Consider the following 16,651-nt stretch of genomic DNA (forward strand, 5'->3'; position numbering starts at 1 on the left):
AAAATGTAAATCTGTTGATGTGAATTCAATACTACTTCTACTAATAATAATAATTACAAAATAATATTAATAATAATATTTTTTAAATGTACAAATGTATATTGTACTTTATATTGAAACATATTAAAATTAAACAATGACATATATATGATAATCTATCATATTTGGCTTTATCATTCACAAATGTACCACTAAGGAAATAAACACAGAGGGCAGTTTAAGACCTGAATAACAGCGCCACCTTCTGCTCTCTTACGCAGGAATTTACTTTTCAGTCAATTTGACTTCTATCAAAAATCACACAATACACACAATACAGCTTAAAATGAAACATTGATTTTCAGTTAGGGGCTTTATTTGTTCAAATATTATACAAATGCATTCTTTATCCATATCATTATTATATGATATTATATTTATATATAATATTTAACATATATTTATTATAAATTATATTATCTATCATTGTGTGAATCTCTGTGATTGATTGGTTATCTGGGCCGTATTATTTACACTTGGCCTAATTCAGTAAACGAGATCACAAAGGTTTATAAAGCTAATGCGATCTGAGCGCACTACGCTTACTACGTTCAAACTACATTTCCCAGCAGCAGTTGTATTCCTCAGTCATCATCCTTCGCACGAAATCTCGCGCGATGTGCGGTTTGACCCTGCCCTATGTCTCGCGCACTCGCAGCTCCATCGCTCAGTATATAAAGCAGGACAACGACGGACGGAGGACGGCTGGGGACTCGCAGCCCGGGATTGTAAATAAGACCGCTGAAACTGTGTTTTATTTACAAAAGTAATGCCGGCTGTTTTAAAATACCGTTCCCAGTTGTTTTAAAGTCGTTTTTCGTAATTTTTGGCTCTATCTCTCGCCTATTTCCGTGTGGTTTGTACACTACGCGTATAATGGCGAGCTCGGCTAACTCGAACCCAGTGGTAAGGATCAATCTCTAAGGATTGTCAGCGGGGGAAAATGGGGTAAAGATAACTGAAAAAAGGGGCTTTTGGCAGGTTTTTGTTTTTCTGAATGTGCTTTGACAAACACTACACTGTGATATCAAATAAAATGATTTTTTAGACGAGTCAATCGGCCATTTTAACCAGTTTTCGACACTAGATTGTTCTTTCAGTTGCAGCCGTTTGGTAGGAGTAACGGTTAGATGGGCTCGTGCACATAATTTGAAAATAGGTGAAAATGGCGAACATGGATATATTTAAGTTGTTTGTCAGTTTGGAGCTCATGAGCTGGCCGTTATTTTGGTTTTAAGTGTCTTAGAGGCTTTTGAAAATGTGTAAAAATATATATTTAAGCTGGTGATTTTTCGGTATTCGTGCTGTGAAGTGACGGTTAAAATGATCGCTTGTGTCGGTGAGTGTTTTTGAAAAGGGGAATTTTTAAATATATAAATGTTAATCTTTAATATTTAATACGATAGAAAGAGATGTTCGCAAAGCACTTCGCCACCATCCACTTTAAATTATTATGACTTTTAAACGAACTAAAGCCGAAAATCGTCCGCCGTTGCTCAGTCATCATTGTCCACCATTCCACGAAGCAGCAGGCGGCCGTTAGCCCCAAAAACCACTTTGACCCATCTCAGATTAACTCTGTCCCGCTCCCAAACGACAACTACACACTTATTGAGCCGTAAACTGAGCACTCATGAGACGTTACACCGAAAATAGTCCTCCACATTCCGCCACATGACGCTGGGAGTTACGGGGTGGTCGAGCGCGCAGTTAGCCGCTCCGTAAAATGGCTTCCGCGGCTCCCCTCGCTCCGCTTCTGACCCTCCTCCTTCCTGCCGCCTGGTTTTATACCGCCATATTGGCTCTCTAATATAGACTGCCCGGGATGGGAAGGTGCTACTCGACGCTACGTCACCGGCTCTACATATAAACACCAGACTGAGCTTTAAATAGTGGAGGAGCAGACAGGCCGAGGGGGAGGGAGGCCGAGACCGAGGTCCGCGCTGCGGACACCGGGGGGACAATGCGGCGCTGGGAGCGCAGTGCGGTGGCCCTTTGTGTCGCCGTCTTCCGGTGCTGGAATGCGGCCGTTGTAGACGTTAAAACGGCGTTTGTTTGGGTGGTTGGTGCGTCATGTATGTCAACGTGTCCCGAGGGACATACTGTGTTTACCGGGACAGACACAGTCCCGCGTCATATGGACATATGGACATAAACCTGCTTCATATGGACATATGGACAAAAACTTGCTTCATATGGACATATGGACATAAACCTGCTCCATATGGACATATGGACGCAAACTTGCTTCATATGGACATAAACTTGCTCCATATGGACATAAACTTGCTTCATATGGACATATGGACAAAAACTTGCTTAATGTGGACATATGGACATAAACTTGCTTCATATGGACATGACAGGAAGCCAGTTACAGTAGACCTATACATGTGTCTAGGATTTTAGGATGTTTCTAGGATTTTAGGCAATTTGTTGGATTTTAGGACTTTTCTTAGATTTTAGCATGTTTCTTGGATTTTAGCAAATTTCTATGATTTTTGATGTTTCAAGGGCTTTATAATGTTTCATGGATTTTAGGACATTTCTGTGATTTTAGGCTATTTCCTGGACTTTAGGATTTTTTTTAGGATTTTAGGGTGCTTGTTGACTTTTAGGACATTCCTAGGATGTTACAATGTTTCTGGGATATTTTGGACATTTCTAAGATTTTAGGACATTCTTAGGACTTATGCATGTTTGTAGGATTTCAGGACATTAGGGTCTGCTGTCTTATGCTCTCTGATACCTTACGTACACGAAAAGTACAAAACCAATCCCCTCACTTTATTGTCATTATTATTATTATTATATCTAGTGTTATTTCTGGTGCTGAAACACGGCTTTTGTAGACATTAAAACTGCATTTGTTTGGTGGTGTGTGTGTCACGTATGTCACCGTGTCCTGTAGGTGACGGACACAGCCCTGCTGTGAGTTGATTGTAAACACCAAATATTACCACAAAAGTTATTTGTCTCTGCAGTAAATAATGTATATCGTCACGCTGAGGCTGCTCGGCAGCTGTGAAGCGCTGTCTGTGACGTCCTTCTGTTAAACATGTTCCTGAGGCCAGTCACAGCAGCTCCGTACACGTGTCCAGGATTTTAGGACATTTCAAGGACTTTAGGGTGTTTCTAGGATTTTGGAGCATTTCTAGAATTTCAGGATGTTTCCAGGAATTTAGGTCATTTTTAAAATTTTAGGACGTTTCTTAGATTTTAGGATGTTTCTCAGATTTTAAGATAATTCAAGGAATTAAGGGCATTTCTAAGATTTTCGGTCATTAGGGTCTTAGCTAAGACTTCAGTTGGGTGTGGGGGATCCTCCACTGGCACTTTTTTAGATCAAAAAGCTCTTTTTTGATTCTGTTTTATGCACTTTGGCACTTAATGTATGCTAAAAGTACAAAAACAGTTCCCAGTTTGAATCACTTTATTTTTATTGTGAAGTAGAAAATGGTAGGGGGTCACCTTTCGGCTTATCAGGGGCCAGATTTTTGCCCACAGACCGTAAGTTTAGTATCACTACTCTATGTAAAACGTTTATTATAATATATGTTGTTTTTTAAAGTGTTATTGCGTGTTTTTTTCTGCATGAGCAAACATAGTAATGAGAAATGTCTTTCTTGCTTCCCTGCAGCCTAAACTATACAAGTCTGTGATCGAGGATGTGATCAACGAGGTGCGAGAGCTGTTCCTGGACGAGGGAGTGGATGAGCAAGTGCTTCTGGAGCTCAAAACGGTAACTCTGTCCTGCAGCGTTGTTCCTGTGTGCGACTGCTAAAGGGGAAATATCCCCAGTGCAGAGGCGTCGTGAATGAGGTCTACTTCCTCCACCAGATTTAGCCGATTCCGACCTTTTAATATGGTTTCCAAAATGTCAGCTACTCATTTAGAAGCTTTCCCCCCGAACAGTACTGCGTAATGTCTGAGAGTGTGTGGGTGGAGATGTGGACTGTGGTGTTTAATTCAGTGTGTGTGATCTGAACCTTCTTAATTTAGTGAGAAATCTTCTTTTTTAAAACGCTTCGCCTCTGATTCACCCAGTTCTTCATCACTAAAAAAGGGCAGTTAACCAACGCATACAACAGACTTTATTCTCTGCACTATAGAAACGGTAAAGGCAACAGTACATACATCCAAACAGTAAAATACAACAGATACAAACATCCATCAGTTACACACGGCAACACAAAGGTTGGTTTTGTTGAGGCGAAAAAATTTCAATTGGATTTTTATCGATGCAGAGTAAAAGCAATAATGCTTTTAATCCTGGGATTGTGGAGTTATGTGATTTCACTTATACTTGAGGAATTTTAAAAATGTAATATTTCTTAAAGGGAGTTTGGTGAGATATTTTCCACCAGGAAGCAGGATTAGAAATAATCTCATAAAAAAAAGCTTTAAAGGGCATTTAATTCATTAAATAATAGCATTTGGAAATGAAGAGAAATTCTAATAATTCTGTAAAATAATTTCAGATATTCACTTATAATAATTATAAATATTATATTAAATAGGCGTTTGAATGCAACACAAGAAATTGATGGTGATCCAGGTTTCAAAGCGTTACGTAATCATTAATAGATGTTTTTTCTTCAATTTCGTTTACTGTAAAATTGGTCTTAAATTTAATTTTGAGTGGCATTAAAAGTCATAAAGCCTTAAACATAACTTGCCTTAAGCTGTAGAAACCCTTTAAAAGGAATCTAGTTGTATTCTTGCAAATAGTGACGCTGCAAGATCCCTCAATTTTTGCAAAATGTTAGTGTGTGACTAAAAACACATTGTCTTAAGAAGTGAGAGGGAATCAAGACTTTGAATAGTTTTTAAAGAGTCTTCTGGTGTGTGGGAGGCATTAATGAAAGTGGTTCATCACTGAAATATTCCTAAAACTCTGAGGCTGCCTCCTGACAAACAACGTCTTTCTACGACTCTGTCCTCTGACCTCCAGCTGTGGGAAAACAAGCTGCTGCAGTCGAAGGCAGTGGAGGGTTTCCACACTGAGGAGCAGGCGGCCCTGCAGGCCGCCCAGCAGCAGCAGCAGCAGGTTCAGCAGCAGGTCCAGCAGGTCCAACAAGTCCAGCAGGTGACTCAGCCAGCGCAGGCGCAGCAGGTGATCCTGCCCCCTCAGCAGCAGCAAGGTACGCCAGCGCCACGGCGGTAAACAACAACGAGCTGAAACACACAAACTATTTAAGTCACGTGCAGCCTTCCTGCTGACAATAAGAGTTATTGAAGACAAATTCTCTGTTTAAGAGTTTGTCCGTTTGCATTCGTTTCCATAGTCGCTGATTAAACTGATGAAATGCAGTGTTTGTACAGTCATGGAAAACCTGCATAACTCATTAAATTTCATAGTCACATTTTCCAGGGCTAGATAAGTAATGGAATTAGTGCAAATCCTTAAAATCCTTGGATAAGTCATGGAATTTTATTGTGTTCAATGAAATTGTTACAGTAATAATTCATGGATATTTTTCAACGTAATGCAGCATAGCAGAACATTAATTTTCTAAAGCTGTCGATGTGTGGCAACATTTTTTTTTAAATCATCGTGTATGTTTAAATAATAATAATAATGATACATTTTATATATGGACGTCTTCCAGGACATTCAAGGTCACCTTACAAAAAACAACAACAATAAAACAGCATAAAATCACATATCATATATGTCACCAGACAAAGTAAAGTATATACATTTTGATATTTTCCTGCTGTATCCTGTCTCTTAATTTGTGTATGCAGTTGACTGAACAGAGTTTGAATCTGATATGTTTGAAAAAATGCCAGGTAATTGGGACAAGACTTTTTGTAATTATCCTTACTGTCCTTAACAAGTCATGGGAACAAAAATTAAGTTTTGTCAATGAAAATTTGTGGCAACCCTGTAATGTTTTGAGCAAATCAGTGTTATCACGGATCTGCTCTTCTGTATGTTATCGTTTTATTTTCATGATTGTTGATTAATATGGTGCATGTTCTGATAAAATATAAATATGTGTCCTTCTGCAGCTCCCCAGCAGCAAGTCATTGTTCAGGATTCAAAGATTCTGCAGCACATGAGTGCAACAGGGATGGTAAGTACATAATGTGCACATAAAATTTACATTTAACTGCAGTTTTGGGTTTCGTGCGCATAAGAAAAACCAGTGCATTGCAGCAGCTGCTGATCTCCACTTTATAATGATGCACAGACCGTGTACTGACGCACAGACTGTGTACTGATGCACAGACCGTGTACTGATGTACAGACTGTGTACTGATGCACAGAAAGTATACTGATGTACTGATTGTATACTGATGTACAGACTGTGCACTGATGTACAGTGACTTGCTTACTTGCTGAAGTACTCTTTTAGTGTAATATTTTTTTTTTTGGAGAAAGAACTTTTTTTCATGCACACATTTCACAGCCAAGAAGAAGAAGAAGAAGAAGAAGAAGAGGATGTTAATGTGTCTCTGCAGGCTGTTTGCTCACAGCAGGTGGACGGCTGTAGTAGCAGACAGATGGAGGGGCAGAAGGATGTGGAAATCAGGAGAGTAGAGGAGAGAAGGGACCTTCAGAGAGTTGTGTGGTAGTCTGGATTACAGTGGAGATAAAGCCGAGGATAATACATCCTCTTACATGCTCCTGTTGTGTCTCACACACACTTTCTCCTTCATCAGTTCTAATTTCGCACAGTCGAGTGTCAACACTTCCCTTCCTTTTGTACTGCCTTCTCTCAACAACACTTGTGTTCAGCGAGCCATCTGTTGGTGTCGAGGCTCACATCTGTGCTGTATTAGTAAACTGTGTTTTTCGTCTTAATCCTCAAACACGCTGTTTGAGCTTCACTTGCTAATTTCTAGCCTCTCACCGTCAAACCTGGAAGGTAAAATGAATGAATGCAAATATGTAACGGCTGCTTTTTATCACGGCAGCCGGGGGAATATGAATATTAGCACTTTGATTGTAAAGACGCTGTGCTGTTTTTCATAAATATTCAAATCTCTCTAGAGAAATGTACTTAAACTGAAAGTGTTTGTACGTGTTTTAAAACCCCCATAGAGCATTTACACCTTGGCAACCTCAAAACTTTCTTAAATGTTTTTTTTTCTCCACATTTTTGAACCGCAACGTCTTGTTTGTGTGTGTGTGTGTATATACACACACACACCTGCCTGCCTTGTTTCAGTTCCTCATGTATGTTCTCCTTTCCTCCTCTAGAGTGCAGCAGCGACCGCAGCAACGCTTGCTTTGCCCACAGGGGTCACCCCGTACCAACAGCTCATCACCAGCCAAGGTGAAACACCCACACAAGTTTATTTTTACAGCAAATTTTGAAAAAAAAAGAAGATAGATACTCAAATTGGTAAATTAAGATAATTTATGAATGTGTGCACTCACACGGCGCTCATGTCTCCTCATGTCTCCTGTGTTTCGCCGTCTCTCAGGTCAGATCCTGCAGGTGGTCCGCGCACCTAACGGGGCTCAGTACATCATCCAGCAGCCCCAGCAGCAGATCCTCCTGCAGCAGCAGATGCAGCCAGGTGGCGTGCAGGCACCGGTTATACAACAGGTACGCCCCATCAGACAGGTAGGTAGGACTGTCACGAGAACAATGCCAAAATTCTGAAACCTTTTTCTTCAGCAGCGAAGGTATCCGTGATGTAATTCTTTCGGACCCGGCAGGGCGGCAAATACGCCCACTAGTGTTGTAGCTTTCTGTTAAATGTCAAAGGAATAAGAAGAAAACCGGCAGAAAAACAAATCAGCAAGTGCAGCTGCAGCATCAGCTCCACCTCGACTCTTCAAAGAGGAAAGCATTGTTTCCCTTTGGTTAGCTTTTTTTAAAAAAGGTTCTTTGCAATGGGAGCAACACGTGTTTATACTCGGCTGCTAAAGCCGGCAGCGTGACGAGGTGCTGAGCGTCCATTCTGCGCTGAGCTGCAAATTTGTTGTTTTTTGGGGTCACAGAGAACTGAAAAATGCCCTCCAATCACAGTAAAGGGGCGGGACAGACGGTCGACCACAAAGGCCAACCGTCAAATCTTAAATAAACGTGCTGAACAATGGAGGATAAATATGTTAATAAACGGTAGGCTGTATATTATATTATATATTAATATGTTTTCTGCCCTCAAAGTCTCATAAACTCACATAGACGAGTACTTTGTGTTTTAGAGTAAAATTAAAATTAAATGTCTTAAATGTTTTCATAAATGAGTGCATGTTTAAGTACATGCATATTATAAATACATATTATTTTGTTTATGTTTTTTTACTGTGATATCAAATTAGATATAAGAATCTCGCAGTTTCACCAGCATTGATATCGATCTGATACATTTCTGCTGGTGTGACACGCCTGCAGGCAGTAACACCTTATTTTGGTGAACAGAGGCGCATCATGGCTGTATGTATCTTTATCTTTATCTTTATCTTGACCATGTGACTGTGTGTCCCCCCTGATGTGTCCCCTGGTGTTGAAGCAGTTGAAAGAGACATAACTGTTGAGTTTTTAAAAGTATTTTTGGTGTTTTGAGCACCACAAGGACATCTCTACAGCCGATATCTCCAAAACTCTGCACCTCACAACACAACTATCGACTTATTAATAAAACAACAGGTCGGAGGAATGATATGTATTTTTGATTTCTGGTAAACTGTCCGTCTAAGATGTAATTTCCTTCAAAGCCTACAAAGACAGTGCTGTAACATTTCTCTGAGAACGTGTGAGAAAGTGTGAGCTCTTGGTGTGGACTGTGTGTGCAGGTTCTGGCTCCTCTGCAGGGAGGCCTGCCTCAGCAAACAGGAGTCATCATCCAGCCGCAGCAGATTGTTTTAGCTTCAGGAAACAAAGTCCAAGGCAACACACAGGTCAGCACTTCTCCTCCGTCATTACAGATTTAATCACTCTTCTCTGGATGTTTGCTGCACTCTGAGGACCTTTCTCTAATACATAGTTCTGCTTTTATTACTGCACATCCTGCCTCTTTTGTTTTATAGTATTATTGATTGATTGATTGATTGAAGTTAGTGTCACAATCGCTGTTTTCTCCTCTGTGGCCCCTCCTCCTGTCAGGTGATGCAGGCGGCGGCGATGGCGCAGCAGCCCGGTCAGGCTGCAACAGCTCAGGTCCAGCAGGTGCAGCAGGCCCAGGGTGCAGCTGCGCCACAGGCCCCACCTCAGGCCCAGCAGCCGGCCCAGGCTCAGCCGCAGCCCCCGGCACAGCAGCCTCCCATGATGCTGCAGGTGGACGGCGCCGGAGACACCTCCTCAGAGGAGGACGAGGATGAGGAGGAGGAGTATGACGATGATGATGAGGAGGAGAAGGACAAAGATGGGGGAGAGGATGGGCAGGTTGAGGAGGTGGGAGGAAACAGAGTTATTTTGTTGTTCATTTTTTTATAATGTTTTTGCTTAATCAGCGGGACGTTTAGCTCGCCACAGTCAACCACACTGTGTTTAATGTAAAAACCACAGATTCTGTTTTAAAGTCTTTGGTTTTGTCTCCTCGTCAGGAGCCGCTGAACAGCGGCGATGACGTCAGTGACGAGGAGGACCAGGAGCTGTTTGATACAGAGAATGTAGTGGTGTGCCAGTATGACAAGGTAAGAAACGGTTGATTTTGTGATTGAGTATGGCATAAAAAAACTCAAAATTGACCCGCAGGTACTGTTTGTAGAATTTACACAAACACGTGGTGCTTTTATTTTGAAGGGCCCAGCTCGTCTTGGGTCAGAAGTGTTTTCCAACATCATACGGTTCTGTCGTAAAAGCAGATAATGCCAGATGTCTTATTTTAAGGCTGTTTCCATCTCTTTGGTTTTAAATTTGCCGTCATTGTTGCTTCTGTTCAAATCTTACATTTTATTTTAACATCTGATGGTTGAGGAACGTCCTGTGTTTGATCTGCTCTGTTTTTAGGTTTGAATTTGCACTCTTTTTTTTGTACGCGCGCCCTCCTCAGTTGCTCTTCCTGAGGTTGCTACCTTTTCTTCCCCCCTGTTAAACAGGTTTTTGGGGGAGTTCATGCTTAGTCGCCGTGACGGTCTAAGGACAGGGATGTCATATGCTGTAAAGCAGGGCTGGGCAGCATGGCCTTGAAATAATATCACATTATTTTTGGGCCATATTACGGTACACGGTATTTATCAGAATATTTTAAATCTCCTCCAAAGCTTCATGAATGCTGGACTGGGCAACAAAATCAAATGTCACAATATGACGAAATATGTAGATATTGATACTGTGACAATATTTTAGGGATGACTATTTGTACTTGGACATCAGTAATGTGGATTTAATGACTGAAGTGGGCGAACACGCGAACAAGTAAAACAGTCTGATACGTTTAGAAAGTGATATCACTTCACTGCAGCCTTTAAAATCAGACACTTGTTTCGTATCATGATGTGACGACATCCAAATGTTGGCAAGTGTACGTTTGTTAATGTGCACCGGCGTTTCTTTTGTATGCATAGCCAAAGACATTAGAGACGGTGTCCACTTGTCCATCTGTCCTCGACGCCCACTACATTAATTTCCTTCTCTTCGCTCCCCAGATTCATAGAAGTAAGAACAAATGGAAATTCCACCTGAAGGACGGGATCATGAATCTGAACGGGAGAGACTATGTCTTCTCCAAAGCCATTGGGGATGCCGAATGGTGAAGTAGAAAAACACAACAACAACAAAAAAAAACAGACAAAGCAACAGGAGCAGGAACTCTGTAACTCCTTCTATCCAGTTAACAGACACGTCAGTATCCTTCCATATCCTGTGACTGGATTCATTTCAGGAAACTTGTGCTGAGTCTTTGAGAACTCTGACAAACCCAAAGGACTGTGAGGTACCGTAAAAACCCGGGTGTCGTCAAAAACGCCCGACTAGCCTTGCGGGATGAGAAACTTACAGGGGAAAAGAGAGAAGCCTGCGAAAAGAGCGTTCTTTATCTATTTTTGCTTCTTCCGGGCTTCTCCGCGTCTTTTTCCTTAGAGAATTCACAAACATCGGAGAGTAAGCATTTCACGTCGTACAGGTGTAGTGGACCAGGGTGACCTGACCCGCCCCGCCTCAGGGGGGGTCAGAGGTCACTCATTATAACCCGTAGATGAGAAACACCTTCATGATGCACTGTAGTCGGTTGACTGGATTGACTCGTGTCTGCGTTTAAGTCCAAACTTAGTGCCACCAGTCAGGATCGCTGCCTTTAGAACGGCCAGAATCAACTTTTGGCTCCTAATTTTTTTGTTCTTGGATCGTCTTCATCCATGTTTATGAAAATGGTGCTCCAGAGTGTTTTATGTAGTTAACAACCTGTTATTGTTTTAAACTTTTTCTTTTAAAAAAAAATGTGTTTAATGAAGGGTTAAGACGAGGAAGGCCTAATTACATTAATCCCAAAATGACTAATAGTTGTTTAAAGGCATTATTTTAATCTTCTATGGAGTGCTCAATCCAAAAAAAAGTACTGTTATTTTCTTCATCGGCTTCTCTGGAGCTTCATTCCATGTTTATCCAAAAAAACCAAACTTAAAAGAACAGATCCAACACTGAATTCAAGAATTGTACAAAATGTCGAAAGTTTGTCCTGTTGGTGTAACTTCTTTGCTCTTATTTTAGTTCCCTGCAGCCGTCTGAAGATTTGCACTGTCAGTTTATCGATGTGTCGTGAAATCAGTCAAGGTAATCAATAGCCACAGCGTGCTCTCTTCTGTGTGTGTGTGTGTGTGTGTGTGTGTGTGTGTGTGTGTGTGTGTGTGTGTGTGTGTGTGTGTGTGTGTGTGTGTGTGTGTGTGTGTGTGTGTGTGTGTGTGTGTGTGTGTGTGTGTGTGTGTGTGTGTGAGAGAGAGACAGTGACTGGCACGTGGTGAGTGTGTTGACGTGTGTGTGTGTGTGGATTGATGTGTGTGTTGTCACCGCTTTTCTCTGGAATTTTATTAGTTTATTTTTCTTGCACACCCCATAATGTCAAACTGTCGCAGATAAACAGTAACAGTAAAAAAAAGTTTTAATTTTTTTTTTTTTTTTTTTTTGGTGGGGACAGGGCGGTGTCCTTTTTTATTTTTCATTTTATTTATTCCTGAAAGTTCATGAAATGTTCTATTTTTTGAAAAAGGTTGGAAAGCCGCACCAAACTGTGCTCTTATAATCTAATAAGTGTTCCTTTGTTTTTCTTTTTTGTTGGTTGGACAAAGCTACATAACGCTGTTCTCCAAATCATTTCGTCCACCATTTGTTCTCCTGTGCTTTCATTTTATTCATGACTTTTAAATGAGAATATTTTCTATCCAAGTGAGTTTAACTCGGGGGGCCGTGTGTTTCTCTGCAGTTTGTTTTTAGTGCCCCTGTTGCAGCAATTTGAAATAAAGTACGTGTTTTTTGACTGTTGTGTCAATTTGGTTGATGGTTGGCTCTGAAGAGTACATTTTTATAGAAACACCATTAATACCAAGGAAGCACCGACTAACCAAGAAGTGAAATTAAAAGATTGTTTTATTTTTTTCAATACACACAACAGACGATTAGAGCCATGTTAAAGAAAAAAAAATCTTAGATTTGGGGAAAAAGTCATAATATTAGGAGAAGGAAGTCGTAACTTCGAGAAAAGTTGTAATTTTATGAGAAAAAAACGTAGAAGTACAACAATGAAGTCATAATATTACAATATTTATATCATAAATGAGAAAAAAAAGTGGCCAATGTTAAGAGATTAAAATCGTACATTTGCAAGATAAAAAGTCATAATATGATGAGATTTAACTCAAATCATCTCTGGTTATGTATTCAATCTTTGTCACTTTTAAAGTTTAATTTCATAATATTGTGATTTTTTTTAAATCCAGTAAATTACGAGTTTAATCTTATAAAATAAGACTTCATTCTTGTATATTTGTGATTTTTTTCTCACGGACTGAAAGCAGTTGTCCTCATTCTTTATTATTAATTTGCATAGCAAACAAAATCTTTTTTCAGGTCCATCACAATCCTCAAATAATAAATATGTGCCAACAGAGAGGTTTCCAACAGATTTAAAGTCGAAAAAATCAAGTGAATGTGGACAGTTGGAATAGCCTTCAGTAGCTCTCCATGGTTTTAGTCACAATAAGAAAATAAACTCATAACTGATTCTTATTCTGTGTTCTTGTCGTTGAATGTTGCGTGTGCCTTTTGAACTTTTAGTTTTCCGATATTAAATGATAGATGAGCTCATGAAACGGATGTCTATTAAAAATTGATTCTCTGCTTTTTGATTGTTTTGTCGTGTCTGTTCTAACTGCTGTTCAGATGATTAAGGAAATGTATTGTTAATATTATTCTTTTAATTTTTTTTTAAATATTAAATCAAGTGTGGAACAAAACTCAGACAGTTGTACTTTGAATGCAAAAAGTCAAAAGAAAATATTTTTTAAAAAAAATCTTAGCCTGAACTTTAAATATGTGAATAACTGTGTTGCTGTCAAACCCTTTAATTTTAAGCACTTGCTGTATTCCCATGTTAAACTGGTTTCCATCTTTTTTTTGTCACATTACCCACATATTTCTTATTTTTATATCTTCTTTACCGAACTATTGTAACTAATTGTCCGTTTATTTAGCTACACAGGTAACAAAACCTAATTAACAAATTAATTTGTCCATTAAGTTTAGCCAACTGTTGTAACAATTGTTCATTACCTTAAGCTAACTGTAAGAAAAAGAAAGTCGATCGCAATTAATGATTGTTTATTATTGTAACAATTTGTCTATTGCATTTAGCTTACTATTGTAATTTGTGTTACTTTTAGCTAAATGTAAAAATGTATCCATTACTTTAGCAATTTGAACCACTCTTTACTATTTAAAAGCATTTATTAATTACCTTAGCTAAATTAATTAGTGTGTACGTTTTAATGTTGTGTTCAGATGACCTGGTGAGCTCGTCTTTACCACATCGCAAGTCGGAGGTCTCAAAAAATATTTTCCACTTTCGAGGTCGTGAACGCGACATGAGGGAGGCTTTCACGTGGACTCTTCTTTTGAACACGGTTAACTATTGTAACGTTTGTTGTTCAGCCTAAGTTAAGCTAACTACTGTAACAATTAGTCAGTTAAATTTAGGTAATTGTTATACTTTGTCAGTTTCTTTTAGCTAGCTATTTGTTACAATTTGTCACTTTTAGCTAACTATTGTGACATTTGTCCGTTACGTGTAGCTAACTGTTCTGACATTTTTTCCGTTACTTTTAGCTAACTATTGAAACAATATGCTCATTACATTTAGCTAACTATTGTTATATTTTGTCCGTTTCTTTTAGCTAACTATTTGTAATAACTTGTCAAATTTAGCTAACTATTGTGACATTTGTCTATTACGAGTAGCTAACTGTTCTAACAGTTTTTTTCCGTAACTTTTAGCTAACTGTTGAAACAATATGCTCATTATGTTAAGCTAACCATTGTACCAATTTCTCAATTACGGTTAGCTTTCTGTTGTCAGATTTTGTCATTTTTTTTTAGCTAACTATTTGTAACAATTTGTTACTTTTAGTTAAATATTGTAACAGTTTGTCTGTTACTTTTGGCTAACTATCATAATGATTTGCTCAATACATTTAGCTAACTATTATTGTCAATTTCTCTTTGCTAATTGAAACAATTTGCTATTTTTAGCTAACTTTGTTGGCATTTGTCCATGGAGCCACTTTCAGCTAAATATTGCAACAGTTTGTCTGTTACTTTTGACCAACTGTTGTAACTATTTGCGCATTACATTTAACTAACTATTGTTACAATTTTTCAATTACATTTTGCTAATTATTGTGACATTTGTCATTACTTTTAGCTAACTAACAGTTTGTCCATTATGATTAGTTAGCTCTTTGAACCGTTCATCAATTACTTTTGCATTTTTAACTTCTTGCTCACTATTTCAAGACTTTATCCATTATTCATTTATTTATTTTATTTATTTAGGTCATGAATACCATGAGAGGGGGCATTCATATGGACTCTTCATGAACATGGTAAATATGACAGTATTTTTTATTAACGTTATTTTAACAGTTTTTACATTAGCCTACATTTATCTAACTGTTGTAACCATTTGTTTGTTAAATTTGGCTAAATATTATAAGTTTATCCATTACGTTTTGCTAACAGTTTGTCTGGTGTATTTCGTTATCTAATGTTATAGTTGTTCATTGTGTTTAGCTATAATTGTAACAGGAAGCTCATTATAATTAGCAATTATCATAATGATTTTTCCATTATTTTAGCAATTTTAACCATCTTGAACTGTTTAACACTTTGTCCATTACTTGTGGTAGTTTATTTAAAGCATTTATTCATTATCTTAGCTGTTAACTTTTCTGCTTGTTTGCTAATTATTTGTTCAAATAGTAATCAAGTATTAAAGCTGATTCAGGCTCTGTCTACACAGATTTTTTTAAACCGATATTTTCCCACTCTATTAAAAAGAAGAAGCATTTGTTTTACAGAGTATCCCCATAGACACTAGAACGCTTTATTTTACACGTCCACACAGATAAACAGTAACCAGAGATTTAATAAAATCTGCACCTTTGAAGGTATTTTACAAAATCTACATTAAAAAGGCCTTAACATCTGTTTACGTGTGGAGAGAACATGCATTTACAAAAACATCTGTATATATAAAGACAAGGTCTCAGTATGGGTATGATTTTAATATCAATTTTTTACTTGAATATTTATTTTTAATGCCCATGTGCACTGTTAAATTTGTATTGTTTTTAGTCTTGCTGTAATTTCAGCTAGTTTTAGGTTCTAGTGTACTTTATATTGCTGCTTTATTGAGACTTTAGTTCTTAGTTGTGTTCCCTCTCATGAACGTCACCTTTTGGAATGACAATAAGTTGAAAAAAGGATATTTACACGCATGTCACGTAGGTGCAGGGCTGTCAAAAAACAGCTTTTATGAGGGGAAAAAAGGTAACGCCTGCACACTTACTCTGTCAGGTCACATGTTTTTGACCCGAGGGATCGAAACGCTGTCTTCAGTAAACTTGTGTGGCATGAGTAAGTGTGCAGGCCTATTCTCCCTCTTGGAATGACAATAAACCTTCTTGAATCTTAAAATTAGGTACTTATTAACATGTCCTGGCAACTGCAGAAGTACCCTCTGGTTTCAAGGGAGCCGTGGTTAAGAAATCACTTATTTTATCTGACGTGTGAGTCCCAAAATCTGCCTCAGCGTGTCTTATATTCCACTTTTCTGGCAGTATAATCCCGTGTGTGGATGTCTGTCAGGGTATGCAGAGCGCGGGCGTTTCTCCCCGCGTTTTTCCCTCTAATTCCTAACCAAACTGATACAATCCCCGTGTATTTCCTTGTGGGTAATTATGAGATAAAGGTGTGGTGCTGTCTGGGATTAAGGCTGAATCAGAAACTACATGGAGATTTATGCCCTTGATTGTAAATGGATTTGAGGCAAGCTGTCACTTCTACAGTATATCACGCCTCACAAAGACTTATTCAGTCCTGAGCAGACCCCGAGGAGGAGGAACGCTTCCCCGGCTGCTTCTGATGAAGTGGGCCCTCTCGCTGCTCCTGGGCACTCAGACGAAAGAGTCTGTGCTGCTGGCGAACGAGGCTCATAA

At 38.9% G+C, this 16,651-nt stretch overlaps 1 protein-coding gene across 4 annotated transcripts; it reads left to right on the forward strand.

Annotated features, from left to right (window-relative positions):
- Window positions 1–695: 695 nt before the first annotated feature.
- On the forward strand, window positions 696–12,417 carry gtf2a1 (general transcription factor IIA, 1). 4 transcript variants are annotated; one of them, XM_042504027.2, is made up of 10 exons: window positions 696–945; window positions 3,680–3,781; window positions 4,994–5,183; window positions 6,058–6,122; window positions 7,253–7,328; window positions 7,480–7,622; window positions 8,801–8,905; window positions 9,111–9,398; window positions 9,551–9,640; window positions 10,595–12,417. In XM_042504027.2, exons 1-10 carry the CDS (start codon window positions 916–918, stop codon window positions 10,700–10,702), a joined length of 1,197 nt encoding a protein of 398 aa, XP_042359961.1. In that variant the 5' UTR covers window positions 696–915; the 3' UTR covers window positions 10,703–12,417. The 4 variants fall into 4 exon arrangements, with proteins under 4 accessions (XP_042359961.1, XP_042359962.1, XP_087945612.1 ...); XM_042504028.2 differs by having other exon boundaries at window positions 7,480–7,604; XM_088089486.1 differs by lacking the exon at window positions 696–945 and adding an exon at window positions 2,161–3,549.
- Window positions 12,418–16,651: the final 4,234 nt, after the last annotated feature.

This window comes from Plectropomus leopardus, chromosome 16 (genome assembly GCF_026936395.1).
Source record: "Plectropomus leopardus strain MGB_pleo_1.0 chromosome 16, ASM2693639v1, whole genome shotgun sequence".
Classification (NCBI taxonomy): Eukaryota; Metazoa; Chordata; class Actinopteri; order Perciformes; family Serranidae; genus Plectropomus; species Plectropomus leopardus.